General features: G+C 38.8%; 1 protein-coding gene across 28 annotated transcripts in view; it reads right to left on the bottom strand.

Moving 5' to 3' along the window:
- The window catches only part of SIPA1L1 (signal induced proliferation associated 1 like 1), a 521644-nt gene that overhangs the window by 83005 nt on the left and 418678 nt on the right, over window positions 1-19961 (bottom strand). For all 28 annotated transcript variants that reach the window (XM_059890919.1, XM_059890912.1, XM_059890910.1 and 25 more), the window contains 2 exons: window positions 13167-13341; window positions 3858-3961 (listed from right to left, as the gene is read on the bottom strand). In XM_059890919.1, coding sequence (XP_059746902.1) covers window positions 3858-3961; window positions 13167-13341 — 279 coding nt within the window. The remainder of the gene's footprint in view (window positions 1-3857; window positions 3962-13166; window positions 13342-19961) is intronic.

The following is a 19961-nucleotide window of genomic DNA, read 5'->3' as shown; positions in this document are numbered from 1 at the left end:
GAATGTTCTAACAGTTTTATAGCAGGTTAAATTTCAGGTTTAAATAACTGCTTTAATTACAGTGAATGCTGCTTAAGACCACCTTCTGTTTCACATTAAAAGGTGTTCAGGGAAGGTGGCTTTCAATTTCAGACCCTCCGAATGAATCATCTCAGGTCAGTGCCTCTCTGGGAGGGGTCCTTAAGCAGGTTAGCTCAATCATGTGAAGAAAAACTGAACAAAATTTGTATTACTCATATATATTACACGGAGGCTCCTACCAGGAGGAGAACAACTAAACACGGCCTTTACATAAACTATTCATTAGAGATAAACTTATATTTATAAATCTTAAAGAAAAATTTCTCCAATGACTTTAACTTATACAGATTACATACCAGTAAAATCAATGATCAAATATTGGCTGTCGGCCAATACTGGAGAAACAACAGCATTAGATTAGGGTTGAGAATTGGGAGTTAGGAAGTTTGTGAAATGTACTTTTAACCTTAGGAATTTTAAAGCATTCCAAATTATCTTTTAATGAGGCTGTTTACTTCATTTCTAAACATGCTATATTATCAGATGTGACCTAAATAAAGGCTATTCCCTATTGACCGCTAAATAAAATATACCCGTTATCAAAGATTATTAATCTATTCAGGATCTTGAACACATCAACTCAAATACAATCTAACTATGTATATGTCATTCCTGCATGGATGGCATTGCTTTTTGATGCATTGTCATCCTTCCTTCAAAATATGGCTTGATATGTTATCTTACTTACTAAACGACCCACACAGAAATAAATCCATCTATCCATCTTGCAATATATATAATGAAAAAAAAGACAGTGTTTATAAATCAATACCTGCAAAAAGATTTTAAGACACATTCTTTCTGGTTTTTCTAACCATAATGTAATCTATGTAGACTACAATAAATTCTTTAACTAGAGAATTAAAATTTCTTAATATGCAGAATACCGATTATTTCTTTCATTCTGATTTAGGATCATAATTCTTTTGCTTTGATTGGACCCCAAATTAAATCATTTAGACTAGCTGTCCACTTAAATGCCAACTAACTCAGCTTAGCACTTTAACTTATTTAGCTGGATATAAACAACTGAATCTTGTTACTGAATGTTTTACTCCTCCTCCCCATGTTACTTTTCTCTGCTGAAGGTTGGTTAGTCTCTGTTGTGTCCGACTCTGTGACCCCATGGACTGTAGCCCTCCAGGCTCCTCTGTCCATGAGATTTTCCAGACAAGAATATTGGAGTGCTAGGTTCCTTTTCCAGGGGATCTTCCTGACCCAGGGATGGAACTTGCATCTCCTGCACTGGGAGGTGGATTCTTTACCACTGAGCCACTTAGGAAGCCCTTCTCCATTGAGTAATCAGGTAAAATAAGGCTTCATCTTCCCTTTATTTTTTTTTTTTTTAGGTTTATTTATTTTTTATTTTATTTTTAAACTTTACATAATTGTATTAGTTTTGCCAAATATCAAAATGAATCCGCCACAGGTATACGTGTGTTCCCCATCCTGAACCCTCCTCCCTCCTCCCTCCCCATACCATCCCTCTGGGTCGTCCCAGTGCACTAGCCCCAAGCATCCAGTATCGTGAATCGAACCTGGACTGGCAACTCGTTTCTTACATGATATTTTACATGTTTCAATGCCATTCTCCCAAATCTTCCCACCCTCTCCCTCTCCCACAGAGTCCATAAGACTGTTCTATACATCAGTGTCTCTTTTGCTGTCTCGTACACAGGGTTATTGTTACCATCTTTCTAAATTCCATATATATGCGTTAGTATACTGTATTTATGTTTTTCCTTCTGGCTTACTTCACTCTGTATAATAGGCTCCAGTTTCATCCACCTCATTAGAACTGATTCAAATGTATTCTTTTTAATGGCTGAGTAATACTCCATTGTGTATATGTACCATAGCTTTCTTATCCATTCATCTGCTGATGGACATCTAGGTTGCTTCCATGTCCTGGCTATTATAAACAGTGCTGCGATGAACATTGGGGTACACGTGTCTCTTTCCCTTCTGGTTTCCTCAGTGTGTATGCCCAGCAGTGGGATTGCTGGATCATAAGGCAGTTCTATTTCCAGTTTTTTAAGGAATCTCCACACTGTTCTCCATAGTGGCTGTACTATGTACTGCATTCCCACCAACAGTGTAAGAGGGTTCCCTTTTCTCCACACCCTCTCCAGCATTTATTATTTGTAGACTTTTGGATCGCAGCCATTCTGACTGGTGTGAAATGGTACCTCATAGTGGTTTTGATTTGCATTTCTCTGATAATGAGTGATGTTGAGCATCTTTTCATGTGTTTGTTAGCCATCTGTATGTCCTCTCTGACATACATCACAGCAGGACCCACCTCCCAGAATATTGGAAATAAAATCAAAAATAAACAAACGGGACCTAATTAACCTTAAAAGCTTCTGCAAATCAAAGGAAACTATTAGCAAGGTGAAAAGACAGCCTTCAGAATGGGAGAAAATAATAGCAAATGAAGCAACTGACAAACAACTAATCTCAAAAATATACAAGCAACTCCTACAGCTCAACTCCAGAAAAATAAACGACCCAATCAAAAAAATGGGCCAAAGAACTAAATAGACATTTCTCCATCTTCCCTTTAAAGACCATTTGCTAAAGTTTTTAAAATCTCTCTACTGTCTGGTCAGAGTGAGTTTAGTATATTTTTCTTAGCATGGTATTTTCCTCTAAGAAATCTAGAATTTGGAATGTGCATAAAATAGTCAACAGACTCCAGATCAGGGAATTTATCTTAAAATAGGTTTATTTCAGACTTATAGCTGACTCACTGCTTTGTTTCAAACTACTCTTGATTACTTTGGGAATCAAGAGAGGTAAGATTTTGTTATTGACATGTGTGATGTAATCAAATTCAAGTGACGACGTGTTAGATTTGATCCCTGTTTTGTTAAATTCCGTGAAAGAGGATGTGATTCATTCTGCAGCTGGCCTGTGTTCTGTTAGTACAACAATCGACAATAACAAAATCTATGTCCGTTTGAAGGTCAGAAGTGATTTAAGACTGCTGTGTTTATAAGAGCTATTGAAAGTAGAGTCTATTAGTTCTCTGGGTCTTTTAAGTTTCAATTTGGTATCATTTGTTTTAAAACATTTTTAAAACCAACTACCACCACATACTCTTTAAAACAATATTGCCAGTTTCCACCTTGCTCTGTAACCATCTGCCATTTCTTAGTTTTCACATTTTATCATCTCACTGACCACATTTTAGTAATAGACTTTTAGATCTTTTCAAAAGAAATCTTTATATGAGGTACACAAATGCAATTGTTACTTATGCTGTTCCCTGAAGGATATGTTTTAAAAAAAGAAAAACAAAAACCATTTCTCTGAGATCCCATTGACACTTATTTTGAATTTTTCTCCAAGTAAGTAGAGGAAACCTCCTTTGAAATCCGAAATGAAACATCAGTACTTTCCTGCCTTGTACACTGGCCTCTTGAGATGAAACTTCACCTACTCATACGTATTCTCTGTAACCCTGCAGAGTCATCTAATCACCATGACTTCAACTTGTTCTTTTCAGATTTCAGGAAAATCTCAATCCTCCTGGGTGAAAAGCAAATGATTAAATCACAAAGCCATCCAGCTGGCTGTTAACCTAGAATTTGTGTCTCTTCATTTGTTTTCAGCTCATTTGCTATTACTTCCACACAAAGTACAAAGCTTCCTGCTGCCGTGACAGGTGCAACATTAAATTCTGGTTTGAGATTTTACAAACTTGCCACTTCGGCTTCTGGGGGAAATGAAACAAGGGTGAAAAAAACACCGAAAACACAAGGATCTCTTACCTGTTGCTTGTTGTTAGGTGTGTAGGGCAGCATGGTAGAAACATGGAACATGATCTCATAGTCTCTGTATGTTGTGTACAGAGAATGGGTTCCAGTGGAGTCAGCTACAGTTAAAAAAAAAGAGAGAGAGACAATTCTAAGAATAGGAAAAAACAGCTCATTTAAGAGAGACATCTCAAAAGGGGGCTGGGGACAGAAAATGATTTAGGATGAAAAGATCCTAGACAAGAAGATCTGGTATAGGAGTTTTTACCCATCTTTTATACCTGATCCCCCTTTGGCGGTCTAGTGAGGCCTATAGATTCCTTCTTAGAAAAATATTTGTAAATGCATAGGTATAATAAAATATGGGCTTCCCAGGTGGGCTCAGTGGTAAAGAATCTGTCTGCCAATGCAGCAGACATGGGTTCGATGCCTGGGTGGGAAAGATTCCCTGGAGAAGGAAATGGCGACACACCCCAATATTCTTGCCTGCAAAACTCCATGGACAGAGGAGCCTGGTGGTCTGCTGTCAATAGGGTCACAAAAGAGTTGGACACAACTTAGCAACTAAACAACAACAACAAAGACAAAATACATAAATTTCAACAGAAATCAATGGATTAGAAAATACTGCTATCAAAATAATTTTAAAATGATGTAATAGCATAAGATTTCTGTGAAAAGTTTTACCAGTAGGTCTAATAAATACTATAATTTTGACCTAGTGAAGTGCATAAGCAGTAGCTTGAGTCAAATCACAGGTGGAGCCTATACTGCTGTGATTTGTTGCCTACATTCATAATTGAAGGTAATGCTAAATTTCAACTAGAGATCAGTGAAAATAAGTGTAAAATTATTTCTCACCCGAGTTCACAGACCCCTGAATTCTACCCACAAACTTCAAGTTCAGGATCTCTTTTCCAATACTTTTGACTCAAGCAGGAGAACCATTGTTTTGCTCTTAACAAATAGATGGAAACTTAACAAGATTGTAACACTGAGTAACAAAGGTATTATAGCGAGGTCTAATAGTTTAAGACTGCGTGTGTCTGCGCTCACTTTCCTTATAAAAAAAAAAAAAAACACAACCTTGACCTCCTTGACTTTTGTCAAATCAATGCATCTGTAAAACACTTGGAAACCAAAGAGAAATTACTAACTGTTCAGTTAAAGGGAAGTCTCTTTAGCCATAAAGCACCTGGACTTAACAGGCAAAATGAACGGAAGTGCATTCATTCTGGGGAAACTCAATCCTCCATCAACCACATTGCTGAGGAGCATTTTAGAGAATGATGCAGCAAGTCAAAGCCTCTGGCATGTACCATAAAGCAGCACTTCTCAAACTGGAGTGTACCTGGAGTCACCTGGGGTGCTGCTTAAAAGGCAGCTTCCCATCCCCCATGCCCAGAAACACTGCTCTGTAGGTGTGGGGCTGGGCAGAATGATCTATTTTAATAAATACCCTTAGGGGACTTTAACGCAGTAGCTGTACCGCCCTTAGGCACTGTTCCAAGAATAGACCATAACAGCAGTTTGCAGAGATTTGCTAAGATATTCGAGAGCCCTGAGTTTCAACCTTGAGCTTCTTAGAGGATCTTAATTTTGAAGAGGGCATAAAATGCCAACAGTTGTAAAATCAAGATAAATGTAGAATAAAGCAAGGATTACTTTTGAAAAACTGCAAAAATAAGCACCAAAATGTAACTCCCCAAGAAATATATCTTGTAAATGTTAATGATCACTACCACAAAAAACTACTACAAATTCACTACAATATATCACTGACCAACTTAAGACAGGTCTTGAGTATGAAGAAGGTATCCACTGTTAAAGACTCTTGATATAAATAGCTCCAGAACTGATAGGCACATTTTACAACTTTCAAGTCAATGTGTCAACCTGATGAGTACTTATGTGTGTCTCAAGTCAATTTTAAGCAAAATTAATGAACTAAAAAAGATTTTTTATTACATTTTGTTTTATATGTCTTTCTAAATCTAAAGGCATTACTGTCATGAAAGAAGAGTGAAGATGACCCTGAAGATAATTTGTTTTATATTTATTGTCCTTTTTCTCTCTTCTACACTTGCTGCATTTTATACAATAGATGCTATATGACCAGTCTTCTTCTGGGGACCTTTGAAAATGCCAGCCTTGCTGATAATTTTAAACAGTTTGGAAGCCGTTTTAAAACTCTTAGTGATGAAACTGGGGTCAAAACAATGAAATTTTCTTCTCTGAGAAGAAAGGAATTCCAAAATCCTGAAATTACTATGTATACAACAGCATTGCTACACTTTATCGGAGAAAATGGAAAATGAAGGTTTGTTATATTCTCTGAAGAATAAGGCATTGGAATTAAACAGAATGAAAAGGAAAGAAAATCACAGAAGATGACCATTGCGACAAAAATCTTTTTTCCTCTGGTTGAAAAGAATATGTACTGAGTAATTTCTAAAGGGAAAATATGCTTATAGAAAAGGGATAAAAAGAAGATACGCTCCTTCATATGTGTATGGAGCTTTAAAAGTTAAAAAATAAATTCAGGCATCTTATAGGTCATCTTGATAATCACGTGATTGGCCTCCAAAGTATACTACCAGTGGGTGGTGTGTATCCGCTAATAAGGTCAGCCCTCTACACTAAGTCATAGAAAGTAAAATTTCTAATATTCAAACTAGATGATAAGAAGGCACTGAGTAATTGAGGAATGATAAGAATATTCCTTTCAGCTGCTTTGAAAAGGTGTAGATAAGTGAGAATATCTTACAATAGGCACTTCTATTTAAAGATGGTATGTATAGGTTAATAAGTTTGTAGAAGCAGTTTCAGATATGGTTAATGTCATATTCATTCTTGACTTCTCTTGGTGAAAGTCTTTTGCTTTAAGGGGGATAAAACTTGGATGATAAAGGTGGATGTGTACAAATCTGAGTCAGGAAAAAGTGATTCGACTTTTACGTAATCACTTCCTGGTCACCAACAGATTTGTTTGAGTTGAGAAAAGCTAGATAAAGGAAAACAAGCCTAAGGAATTTGATTTTGTGCAAGTTCCTAGTTTTAAAATATTTACGACTACAAGGAGAAAATCAATCTCATGAACTAAACGCAGGCAGGCTAAGAAAGTCAACAGAATGAAGAAAGCTTAAGCTCAGTTTGTGAAGATCCTCACCATTGTAGAACACATAAAATGCACAAGACGAAATCCCAGACAGGTAGTGGGACGGATTATCATCCACAGTTTGAAATACCAATAGAATAATCATCAGCCGGCTGCTAAGGACCATCCATTTAAAGACTCCAGCTCTCCCTAGTACGCGAGATTGCCTCAGGGTTTGGGGATGCAGAGGTCAATGCTTGGAAGGAACACAGTCGGGAACAAGTGTTGACACCTGGAACACTGGCATGCATTTAAGATGAGACACGCATCTGCCCTTCAGTATTACTGCATCTACTCACTAACGAAGTATTTGGAAAAGCAAGAATCCCATCTGCTCTGGCATCTACCATATTTACTTGGATTTTCTTCAGTGCATCTTTAACCATCATCAGGAGGTGGCTTCACTGAGGATGGGAATAGTCTGTAATACCACCCTTTGCCGTGACAGGAGAACTCACACTGTGTTAATTCAAGGAAAGTGCGTGTGTACGTGCCTGGAATCGAAGGCTTCTTAAAACCACTAACACACTGTGAGAAAAGGATAAGCAATGATGTGGGGTGCGTACCGAAGGAATCAGTCTGTTTTCTACACACAGAGCACTTTGCAAAATACCTGCAATTATCTGGATTCCAACTTGGAAGTAAGACGATCTGAATTCCAACGTCTCCAGCATCACTGGAGAAGGCAATGGCACCCCACTCCAGTACTCTTGCCTGGAAAAATCCATGGACAGAGGAGCCTGGGAGGCTGCAGTCCATGGGGTCGCTAAGAGTCGGGCACGACTGAGCGACTTCACTTTCACTTTTCACTTTCATGCATTGGAGAAAGAAATGGCAACCCACTCCATTATTCTTGCCTGGAGAATCCCAGGGGCGGGGGAAATCTGGTGGGCTGCCGTCTATGCGGTCGCAGAGTCGGACACGACTGAAGCGACTTAGCAGTAGCAGCAGCAGCCAGCATCATTTGCTAAATAATCAGAGACAAGTCACTTTACTTCTCTGCCCCTCAACATTCTCACTGTTGTGAGGATTGAGTGAAACAATGTCTATGATAGTAGCCCATAAAAGATGCTTAAGAAACATGCTGATTGGAATTTAGAATTTTATGCAGTTGAAATAAAAAGTATAGCTGCCTTAAACAGAGCATTTCAATTTCTTGGCCAACTGCATCTCAGAAACACTCAAGAGAAAAACCTGATACTATAATACAGTTCAAAGTTAAGAAGGTGAAAAAACTTTTCTTCATTCATCAGTCTCTACAACTCCACACGGTCCTTTAAATGTGCAAAGCGTTTAAATAATGCTAGTTTTATTCTTTTATTTATCAAAGGTTAAATATCCGAAATACAGGATTTATTTTCTTCATGAAAAGTCTTACATCTATTCTAAGACCCTGAAACTCAGTGATCATTATAACACTGCTGAAAAATGGGGGAAGCAACATGAATTCTCTAAAAACTGTGGCAAATGATTCAAGGCAGAGCTCTGAAGGAATGCTTTTCAAGAGTTTCTAAGTCTCCTGCATGCTGACTTGACAAACGCACCTTATTCAGGAAATAATTTCCCAAATAATAATCCACACACACAACTTAAAATGAGGGTGGTCTCCAATTTCAAATAACAAACTGCTTGGTGGGAAGCTTATTTTTGTACTTACTGTAGTGGGAGGGGATGGCAATTATCTAGAGGTTATGCCATCCAAATAAGGAAACAAAAAAGGAGAAAAAAATTCACTCTGGAAAGATTTTTCACTGCAGAACTGTTCCAACCCCTGACACAACTGTAGCTTGTTTGCTGGAAGTCCTTAGTTATGAAATGGGAAATTGGGACTCTGTACAGAAAATTGGGAAGAAGAAGAAATGGTTCAACAGTTTAACCAAACCTTCCTTTCCTAAGCCTCTTTCTTTCTCCAAAGCACTAAACTCTGAATAGTGACAAGTGGAGCTATCTCATTAGATCGCTTGAGTAATTTTAGCCCAAGGGCTCAAGAGAGGGGATGACACAGCCGCAAAGCACAGCTCTGGGCTTCACTGTACTTAATTCTACATTTATGCTTTCTCTGAATACATCATTAACCATAACACTAGGATATGGTCTCCCCTCTTAATACTTAACCTTGGGCACCCTAGTTAATCAGAAGAAGCCTAGTCTGTAAAAGGGGGATGACCGGAATCCAGCAGAGTTTGTGGAGATGCACTGAGATGACATATAGAAAGTATCTAGGACTTTGCTTCTGGCCATGACAGCACTTGGTATAGGACCTGCTCTCCTATTGTAAATAAATAGAAAAATAAACAAAATATCTGAAACAACTTTTTTCCCCTCAAGACATCTTACAATAGGCAGCACTGGATAGTGATCTTGGAGGAAGAAGTATCAAAGGAGATGAGCCTTATGATCCTACCCAGCTTTCTACCCGAAGGTACTTTCAAAACAATCACACAGAGTAGGGATTTGAAGAGAGAAGCCAAAGTATGCTGGAGGTCTGGAAGGCTGAGTTGTGGCTGATATTTGCTGGGCACAATACTGAAGAGGAGGAAACTACACAGTGAAAGAGGCTCAGATATCTGCACAGGGGTCTCCTTGAGTCTTGGACTGAATATTAAGCTGCACAAGCACAGAGCGCGGTTCCAAAAGCCAGGGAAAGAAAAAACATCAGGGTGCATCATGCTGGCTGTAGTTAATAACACTATACAGAATAGCTAAAAGTTGCTAAGAGAGTAGATCTTAAAAGTTTTCATCACAAGAAAAAAAAAAATAGGTATGGTGATATATAACTAGACTTATTATGATGACCATTTTGGAATATACAAAAACACTTGAGTCATTATGTTGTACACCCGAAACCAATATAATGTTGTATGTCAATTATACCTCAATTTCAAAAAAAGAAAGAAAAGAGAAACTATTGGGGAAATAACTACCAGAGAATTGTCAGCCAAACAATTCTCACAGTTCACACAGGGCTGGAAGACACTGAAGTTCTGACTAGCCATAGTAGAGATACTTGGCTGAATATGCTGGTATTCAGACGCAAGAAAAGTCATGCCTTAGTAAGAGCAGTAAATTAGCCAGAGTATAGACTACTCACGAACTGGAGTCAAGACTACTGGGAGAAATATCAACAATCTCAGATATGCACACGATACCACTCTAATGGCAGAAAGTGAAGAGGAACTAAAGAGCCTGAATATTCACCTCTCACCTGATGTGAAGAGCTGACTGACTGGAAAAGACCCTGATGCCAAGAAAGATGACGACAAAAGGAGAAGGGGGTGGTAGAGGATGAGATGGTTGGAGGACGTATCTCACTCAATGAACATGAGTTTGAGCAAACTCCAGGAGATAGTGAAGGACCAGGAAGCCTGGTGTGTTCTCAAGAGTCAGACACAACTTAGTGACTGAACAACAACAACAAAAACTACTCTTTTTTTAAAAAACTATGCTTTAAAAAAGCATAAGAACAAATTCATAAAGATCAAACTGTTCTGTAACTAACTTAATTGCCTACCAATAATAAAACAACACTGTTTAAAGAAGAGGACAAAATCCAGATCCTCAATGATCAAACATTCACAATGTCCAGTATCCAATCAAAAATAACCAGACATATGAAGAAATAAAATTAACTAAAAAGCATGAGAAACTGTTAAAAGGAGACCCCAAATGACAGAGATGATGGAACTAGCATGCAAATAGTTTGAAACAGCTATTATAAATACATTCAAGGCTTTAAAGGACATGAACCTAATGAGAAGAATATGGAAAATATAAGATTACTCATGAAAAAAAAAAAAAAAAAGCGGCGGAGGTAGGGGGAGGGGGATGGAGAAAAGAAAAGAAAAAAGAGAAAACCCAAATGCAACTTCTGGACTTGAAAATCACAGCATCTGAAATAAAAATGTCACTAGATTGACTAACAGCAGATTAAGAGACGGTGGAAGAAAAGAAAACACAGTGAACTTGAAAATATTAACAGGAATTTCCCAAATATAAGCATGGGGGGCAGGGAAGGGGGAAATGTTACAAATTAAATCACAACCGGTAAGTGACTTAATATATGTCTAATTGGAGATTCAGAAGATGAGGTGCAGAAAAATAAAATGAGCTTGGCAAATAATGTTTGCATTTGATTAAGACTACAAATTCACAGATCCCAGTGACAGCTACACTGTCACACAGAGAGGGAGCGATCCTTTAGGAACACATGTTCTGGAAAGCGTCTTCTCTTTTTAAGCATTATATTGAAAGAGTTTAACACAATTTAAGATTAGGTAAGAGGTGGTAAGATCATCTCACAGCACACCAAACAGTCTCATCTCTGGGTGTGTCATGGCCAGCAGAAGGCTGCTGGGGTTTGCAGGGGCTGGTTGATCCCTATGTCTTTTGGTCTATTATTGTTTAATACCCCTTTAAGTGATGATGCTAACAGTCCTTCTCAGCTGGGAGTAAGAGAGAGAAATATGCATACTGTCTTCTTCAAGCTTTAGAGTGGAAACACTTTCCTACTTTTCAGTGACTTCAGGAAATGAGCCTCTGAAAGCACAGAAAAGGAACCTGTGAACCCTCCTTTTCAGGAGCTATGCCTCAGAATGTTACAAGGAGCCATAAAGGAGAGTAACTCAGTGAGAAGGCACCTGTCCTTGACTAATGTATTGCGTAACTGTAAAATGTGCCACCAGAGGCAGTTTACTAATCAAGGTCTTTGCACTTATTGGGATATTGGGGCAAAATGTGCAAAGTGCTTATTCTGCTTATTCCACTGCCTTACATGATGCCACATTGCTTAGGAATGGCCCTGCTATCTGCATTTCTCATATTGTCCTTTCATCAAGAGATGGCTAGGAACGTGTAAATACACAAATAAATGGACTCAATGGACATGAGTTTGAGCAAAATCATAGTGATAGTGAAGGACCAGGAAATGATAAATAATCTTACCAACTCCGATTCTGACCATTCATTGATAGAATCAAGGCTCTTATTACATTTTCTTCCCAGACCCTTTTAATAGCCCTTTGCGGTAATTATAATTTACATAACACAACAAACTGGGACAATGTGAACGAATTACAGAGTAAATGTCAGAATACGTTGATAAAAAGAATTTAAGGGCATACTGAGATTTAATATTTTCTGCAGTCGCAAGCAGAGTATGGAACATTAAAATAATATTTAAGAGTCTAGGCTATTTATGGTTTTTCATAGGCTCTCTTGCATGTCGTTTCCAAGTTGGCAACAGCAAAACCATGGCAACAGGAAATTCTTCCCTGCAGTGGAGTTTATGAATGCTTTTCTGTTTTCATGACTTGACTCCTTATTTAATTTCCTGTACAGAAAATCAGAGTGATTACTATAGACTGCAATATAGATGTGCTAATCCAAAGACCCTCTCAAAGAAAAACAGGTCACAGGTGTCTATGGATGGATATTGAGATAAAATTTTAAATTTGCTTCTACACAGACACACAGCAGAAGTCAACATACTCTAGATACTTGAGAACCTAACTCTTTTATTAACCACCTGGGAAAAGGGAATGGACAAACCTCTATGTTCACGAGCTGTAGATAAACAGACTGCTGCACCAGTGTGATTTTAATCAACACATTTCATGAACCAAAGTAATACCAACGCTAAGAAGCCTGTTTGCTTGGCGACTAAGTTAGACTATGAACAGTAAAAACAGAAAATGAACAAAAATATCTCAAGACAGTAAAATATGAAAGTGATTAAGAAAACCCTACAATGGCTGACTACACAGATATGGACAAGGATTATGAAATGAGTTAATGAAAGTCAAGACTTCTGGGGCTTACAATCAGATGGTTAGTAAGTTGCAGGAGTTTTTAGTCACTCTAACGTTCAGCTAAATACAGTGAAGCATATGTAACACTATCCAGGAGGAATTCTGCACGATCTCCATCCATTGCTTCCTACCTCCCACACTTCTGATAACACTACTTTTTTTTTACACTCCAATCCTAAATGCTTTGATTATGGTCTTCAATTGTCTTAAAGCCACATGCTCCGAGACTGGCTTCCTCTCCCCCATCACCAGCGGTATTCTACACGTAGTGGCAGTGTTGTTTTAAGGGTAACTTAGCAGGCGAACATCAACACAGCAGGAGGACAACAAGCCTGGTAGGAGGGTATAAGTATTTCTTACTTTTGGTGTCCAGCTGCGCGCGATACTTCTCAAATCCTTTGAGCCGAACACGTTCTCCCAACAGCTGGAGGAATTCCTCAAAGGCTGGGCCGGCTGATTCATTGTTGTACATCTCTTCTTCCGTGCTCTGTCCAGCTTTGCAGTACATGATGCCTACTTTCTGCTGATAGTTCAGCTGTGAAGGCAGGCGATACAATGCATATAAATACATGCAGATCCACTCTGCCCACTTCAATGCTAGTAAGTCCTGTAGGGCACATGCCCATCAAGTAGCTAACCTCTTTCTTCTCTTGAAATCCTTCTGCTTTTGTTCTTCCCCTTTTAAAAAAAGGAGGCCTTATGAATTTAAAAGTAAAGGTCTACTTTACAAAAGATGCCTTGGAAAAAACCACCTAGTTTTACAACACTGTGTTAGTTTCATGTGTATAGCAAAGTGACTCAATTACGCACACAGATACTTTTTTAGGTTCCTTTCCCCTATAGGTTATTACAAAACACTGAGTTCACTGTGCTATACTGTAGGTCCTCATTGGTTATCTATTTTATATGGTACTCGGGATATGTTAATCCCAAACTCCTACATTTATCCCTCCTCTGCTTCCCTCTTTGGTAACCGTAAGTTTACCAAACAAACTTTGGTAAATAAACAACCAAGTTTCTTTTCTATGTCTGTGGGTTTATTTCTTTTACAAAATACACTTTAAACTGTTTTGTACTAAAAGCCCATTAAAGTTCTTTTAAAATTTTGGGAGGTAAAATTGGAAAAGACTTATCTCCCAAGGCCATTTTTCCAATACACTAAGTTATAAACCTTGGTTATACCTTTGTGACGGCATGAGCATCATCAACACGGTACTTTTCAAATTATTTTTCTAAACAATGAGTCTCTAGATAGAAAATTTAAAAGGGGCCTCATATGGCAAATCACAATTAAAACAAAGCATTCAAGAAATTTAAATATAACATTAATCAAAACATTTATTCATCATTGAAAGGTTTAGCCATCCTATAAACAAATTTTAAAGTTGCATTAGTCATTTAAGAAATGAATTTTTATATTAAAATTTAGACATTTAATTCTCCATTGAAATCAGGGCAATTCATATTCGTGAAGCCTATTTACAGACTAGCACTGCAACAACTGTTATCAATAAGTTTTCATCTCATAAAAGGGTGGAGAGCAAAATTTTAATAGCTAACGTTTACTGAATAGCCACTATCTGCCAATCACTGTTTAGTGATTAAATTACATTAGCTTTCCTCACAAAAGCCTGCAAATATTACCCCATATGACCAATAAGCAAAGAGAAGTTCAGAAAAGAGAACAGTTAGAGACACACAAGACCATAAACTGTCAACCCTGTGATTTGGCTCTATTCAACATAACCAGGATTGAATCAGGCTTGTTTTGCTGTATTTCTGTCACTCCAACACATGTCCACAGCTCCGTATTTGCAACTCCACAGTCGAAAGGTATAAACCACACTTAAGCAAACATATTTGGCGGCAAAACTTCCTATGAGCTGACAGGGAATGCTTCTAATTTATTCCTTTCTGTGAATATTCATATCTTTGGAAATATTCATGTGTTTGATGGTGGGGTGCTGCCCCAGATTCCGCTGGAACTCGCTCTAAGTGCATGCCTTTTATTACCCTTCTAAATCTGGGCCTTTCTGAATTTTGAAATGTATCTGCTCCTATTGTTTTACACAAAGGACTGAGAACCTAAACAATTCTTTTCAACTTTCTCAATCAAATGGTTCAGAATGCTGGTTAACTAGAAAACCTTATCAGGGAACTCCTGCTTGCTTTAGCCTCTTCTCACTAACTAGATGACAAGGAAGGTTCAGCAGCTTTTACATGACCCGTGGACAGGAGAGCTGCTTAGGAGTTCTGTAATTGTGCAGAATTAACTCTCCTCTGCCTACTCCAGTGAGTGCATGGCAAAGTTCCACATCTGAAACTTTCAAGTAACTGTGTCTACCGATGTTGGAATTTTTTAAAAATAGCATACAACCTTGCATTATCGCTGCTTCATTTTAATTATTAACAGAAACACTTTTAGGATTTAGTTCATTTTTTTTGTATGCCATATGCAGCTTAAAAAAAAAAGAAGAAGATAAGAGTAAAACCTGCCACATGCCACTGGCAGTTGGGCTCCTTCAAAGGTCTGAATGTGACTAACAGAGGGGAACTCCCACAGGTGGAGCCTTCATCTTGGCTTTCAAATTAAGCTGAGTATCCCATTAGGTCTCAACAAATAAAAAAGTAGCAGTAGGCTCTCTTTCTGTTACAAAAGAAGTCCTTAACACAGCCAGCTCCTTACTGTCTCCCTGCAGGGAGAGCTACCAAAGAAAGGAAGCAATCTGGAGAAAGGAAGGAGCTTGGAGTTATTTGCTATTTGGCTCTGTGCCTCCCAGATCAGCCTTCTCATGCAACAATGTAAAACAAAAGTCACCTTGTTCAGTGGAAAGCATCTCAGTGACCCTGGATTTGTGGGTGGCTTTTTAAACTTCTTAGATAAAGGTCTAGGATTTCACTGCGCAACATTCAAAAGGACTCACTTATTTATAAATACAAAAGAGCTCATTTTGGAGAGAAGATAAGCACGGACACTTTCCCCAAACCACTGCAGGAGCAGAAGGCAAGCACAATGGGACAGTGTGCTGCCTTCTTCAGGCGGGTTTCTCACATCCCGGTGACTCCACCCGCAGACAGAACAGACTGGTATTTGCTTGTTGTCAAAGGAAAGCTCCTTTAAGAGGATTTGGAAATTTGTTAGAATGTCAAATTTCCTCCAGTTTGAAATGGTGCCGAATGTCAGTGCTCCATCCTTGAAGGTGATACTATGACTGTATCCTTGGTTTCTGCTGCAATGGAATCAAGGTAGGTGTCATTCTCTGAACTCAGGTTCTGGGAATCCTTAGTTAGCAACCTTGTTCCCTGCCCAGAACATGAGTAGTTGTAAAGGAGGAGTTACATAAGTATGCTGCTGCTGCTGCTAAGTCGCGTCAGTTGTGTCCGACTCTGTGTGACCCCATAGACGGCAGCCCACCAGGCTCCCCCGTCCCTGGGATTCTCCAGGCAAGAACACTGGAGTGGGTTGCCATTTCCTTCTCCAATGCATGAAAGTGGAAAGTGAAAGCGAAGTCGCTCAGTTGTGTCCGACTCTTAGCGACCCCATGGACTGCAGCCCACCAGGCTCCTCCGTCCATGGGATTTCCCAGGCAAGAGTACTGGAGTGGGGTGCCATTGCCTTCTCCACAGTATATCCTACTCTGACCTTTATGTCAGTAAATTTTAATGGGAAGTTAAAATTTTATCCTAATTTGGGGCCTAAGTATAATAATGAACATTTCAAGAGAAAGAGCAACTGGAAATGGAGTCAGAGCTATGGTTTGGCAAGGGTTTGAATTGTTATGATGTTATATAAAACAGGATTTTTTTTGAGACACAAACACATCTATGAATAGATAATACTTTCCTGCAGTGATTAGAATAGTTATGATGATGCCACAAGCCACCTTGGAAACAGGCTGGGTTTATCCAACTGTTTAGGATTTTGCTTTCGGATATTCATGGAGTCATGCTCTACAGTTCCATGCTTGCATTATCAACTCCATATCAACGGTTTACATGGAGCACCGAGGGAAGTGTTTGGACTCTCAACAAGTGTTTGTATTGTAAAAAGCGATTATGGTCAATCCAACAGGACCGAGGTTCTGTTTGAGATGAAAGTGTCTTTCAACAGCCACCAAAAGTGATATGGACTCCCACAGCTGGGAGCAACAGTACTCAGGACTGCTCTCCTTCTCATAAAATAGGCACTTTAACACAGAATCATAGAAGCAGGTACAGCACAATCTGGCTTATACAGCCCTGAGTTCCTGGAAAGATGCATGATATCGTCAGGGCCCTCCATCAATAGAAACAGGTTTGAATAACCAAGTTCTCAGGGACTCCTTAGGTTCTGTACTTTCGCCTCTTCTTCCTGACATCACCCCCAGAAGGCAGCACTGGGGACGGCACAGATGGTGAGAAAAACCCCACTTCCTCCTTTCTTACAAAACCTTTTTAAATTGTCTGCTTTAATCTGGGGATTTAAAACTTTTACTATGAGGTGTCTCATCATCTAGCAGTTCTCAAAGTGTGGGCCATGAACCCTTGAGGGGTGTTTGAGCTTTGCTCTGGGACAGTTAATTGGAAATAATCTGATCCTTTCAGTTTTTCCTTTTAAACGCATAGGTCTTATCAGAGTACTGTTTAATTTGAGAATAATCCTGTCCCATTATTGAGGCAAAGTCATTCTAAGACTTTACCCAATGCCATGGGAACTATGAGGTTTTCCAGACTACCTGTTGAGAGCAGACACTGTTCTCAGCTAGGCAGAGGTCTGAGGATTTGCCTCGCTCAATCCTAGGGTGGTTCCTACCCTGGCTGCAAATACTTTCCTCAAATACTCACATTTACTCTGGTGGCTCAGATGGTAAAGAAACCGTCTGCAATGTGGGAGACCTGGGTTTGATCCCTGGGTCGGGAAGATCCCCTGGAGGAGGGCATGGCAACCCACTCCAGTATTCTTGCCTGGAGAATCCCCATGGACAGAGGAGCCTGGCAGGCTACAGTCCATGGGGTCACAAAGTGTCGGACATGACTGGCCGAGTAAAGCACCAGTATCCAGCTCAGCAAATCCTTATCTCCCTGGACTCACATCTCAGTCTTCACTCAGGGAGACCTCTGGGCTTCGACTGGGTGGCCCCTCCTGGCTGTGCAGCCTGGGAAGTCAGGCTGAAAGCTGGTGTGATTTTTACTATTCATTTGGTTCCCATTGTCTTTTGTTGCCTGACTCCAACATCATAAAAACCACTGTTTCATTGGTTTGCCTAGTTTTTAAAAGTTGTTTCGGATGGAAAAGTAATCTAGTTCTTCTCTTTTAATCTTGGCTGGAAATAGAGATCTGCCTCCATTTTCAAGTCATATAATTTCTGGACAGTAAACTGCATGTTTGAGGCATACGGTTTAATGATTTCTAACAAACCCGCACTCAATTAAAATACAGAATATTTCTTTCACCCCAAGCCCCCTGGTTCCCAACTGCTGTATATGCCTGTATCAACTGACAATCACTGCCTCAGACAATCACTGTTCTATTTTTTTCCAACTGTAAATTTGTCCGTCTACATTTTTAATGAGTATTTTTGCTAGATAAAATTCCTAGTGAGAATTCTTCTTTTTCAGCATTTCTAGAAATGTGGCTTCTACCTTTTATGTTTTACAGCTCAGGAAATGGTTAATTTTAATCCAATTGTCTTATATTCTTCTTTGAATGTACTTTTTCCTCTGGCTATTTTTAGATTGTTCTCTTTTTAATTTCAGCAATTTTTACTACAATGGACCTATATCTGACTTTCTTTGTATCTACCCTGCTTACCATAGGCAGAGTTCTTGACTCTGTCTTAACTTGTGTGTGTTTCATCAGTTTTGGAAACTTCTCTAGGGGTATTTCTTCAGACATCGATTATGTCTCCAAATACTGCTTTAATTTCTCTTCCTCTTTTCTGGGAATTCCATTACACGTATGTGTTCACTATGGCCCACATGTCTTTTAGGCACTTTTCTGTATTTCTCATGTTTTCTTGTCTACATTATTCAATTAAACATTTTCCGGTAACTTCATCATTTTTCTCTTCTGTTGTATCTAATGTGCTCTGTAAAACATTTGCTGAGATTTTTAACTTCTGGGGTTTTCTTTTTTCCCCCTCCAGTTCTAGAATTTCAATCTGATTTTTTTAAAAGCAAATCCAAGTTCTCCAGTGATCCTTGACCTCTGTATTTTATTTCTGCAGGTCCCATGAAATCAGTGAAAACTCTAAACAGTAGCCACCTAACTTTTAATCTGTACTTTGGCCACACTTTAGCCCCAAGCCTCTTACAAATCAGCAAATGCCCCAGGAAAAATGTGCTGCAAAATGATTTAATTTTGTTGAACCCAAATTTTTCAATTATTTCTTTTCTAGACCAAGATTTTGATACGATATATAAGAACTCTTCACTAACCCTTAGGTCACAGATTTTCTTCTATGTTTTTGTCACAGATTTTTAAAGTTCTACATTTCAACCTATGATTCATTTAAATAAATTTCTGTATAATGTGTGACATAGGTCAAGTTCATTATTTTGTCTATGTAATTGTTTCAGCACCTTTGTTTGAAAAGCCTGACTTTCCTCCACTGAATATTTTTATACCTTTGTCAAAAATCAGTTGGCTGTTTTCGGTTTCTCTATTTCATTTTTTATTGAAGGACGATACATGGTACTGTATTTTATTTTCTGTTTCCCCATGTTCATCAAAAGAGATCCAATTGATGTTTGTGAGTTGATGCTGAATCATACAACCATGCTGGACACAGCCTGCAGTTCTAACAAGTTTCGGCAGATTTCCTGGGGTTTTGTACACACACTATCACGTTATCTGACATAGGCACACGTTCACATTTCCCTTTCCTTTATCTACGTGCCTTCCTCTTCTCGCCTTATTGTACTGACTAGACCTTCTAGCACCAAGCTGAATAGCAATGGTGGCTGTATACATCTTTGTCTTTACCATTAACTCTTTAATCAACTATGATGTACGCTGCAGGGGTCTTATAGGTGTATTTTGTTTTTTAATCCAGTTGAAGAAGTTCCTCTTATTTCAGTTTTTATTGTTTGTGGCCATTATGGCTTTTCTCATCCCAAGATCCCCAGCTGGTCTGCATCCTTCTTTTCACCTTTCACGTTTGCTTTACATACAGT

Source organism: Bos taurus, chromosome 10 (assembly GCF_002263795.3).
Source record: "Bos taurus isolate L1 Dominette 01449 registration number 42190680 breed Hereford chromosome 10, ARS-UCD2.0, whole genome shotgun sequence".
NCBI classification, from domain to species: Eukaryota; Metazoa; Chordata; class Mammalia; order Artiodactyla; family Bovidae; genus Bos; species Bos taurus.
This window is presented reverse-complemented; position numbering and strand designations above follow the sequence as displayed.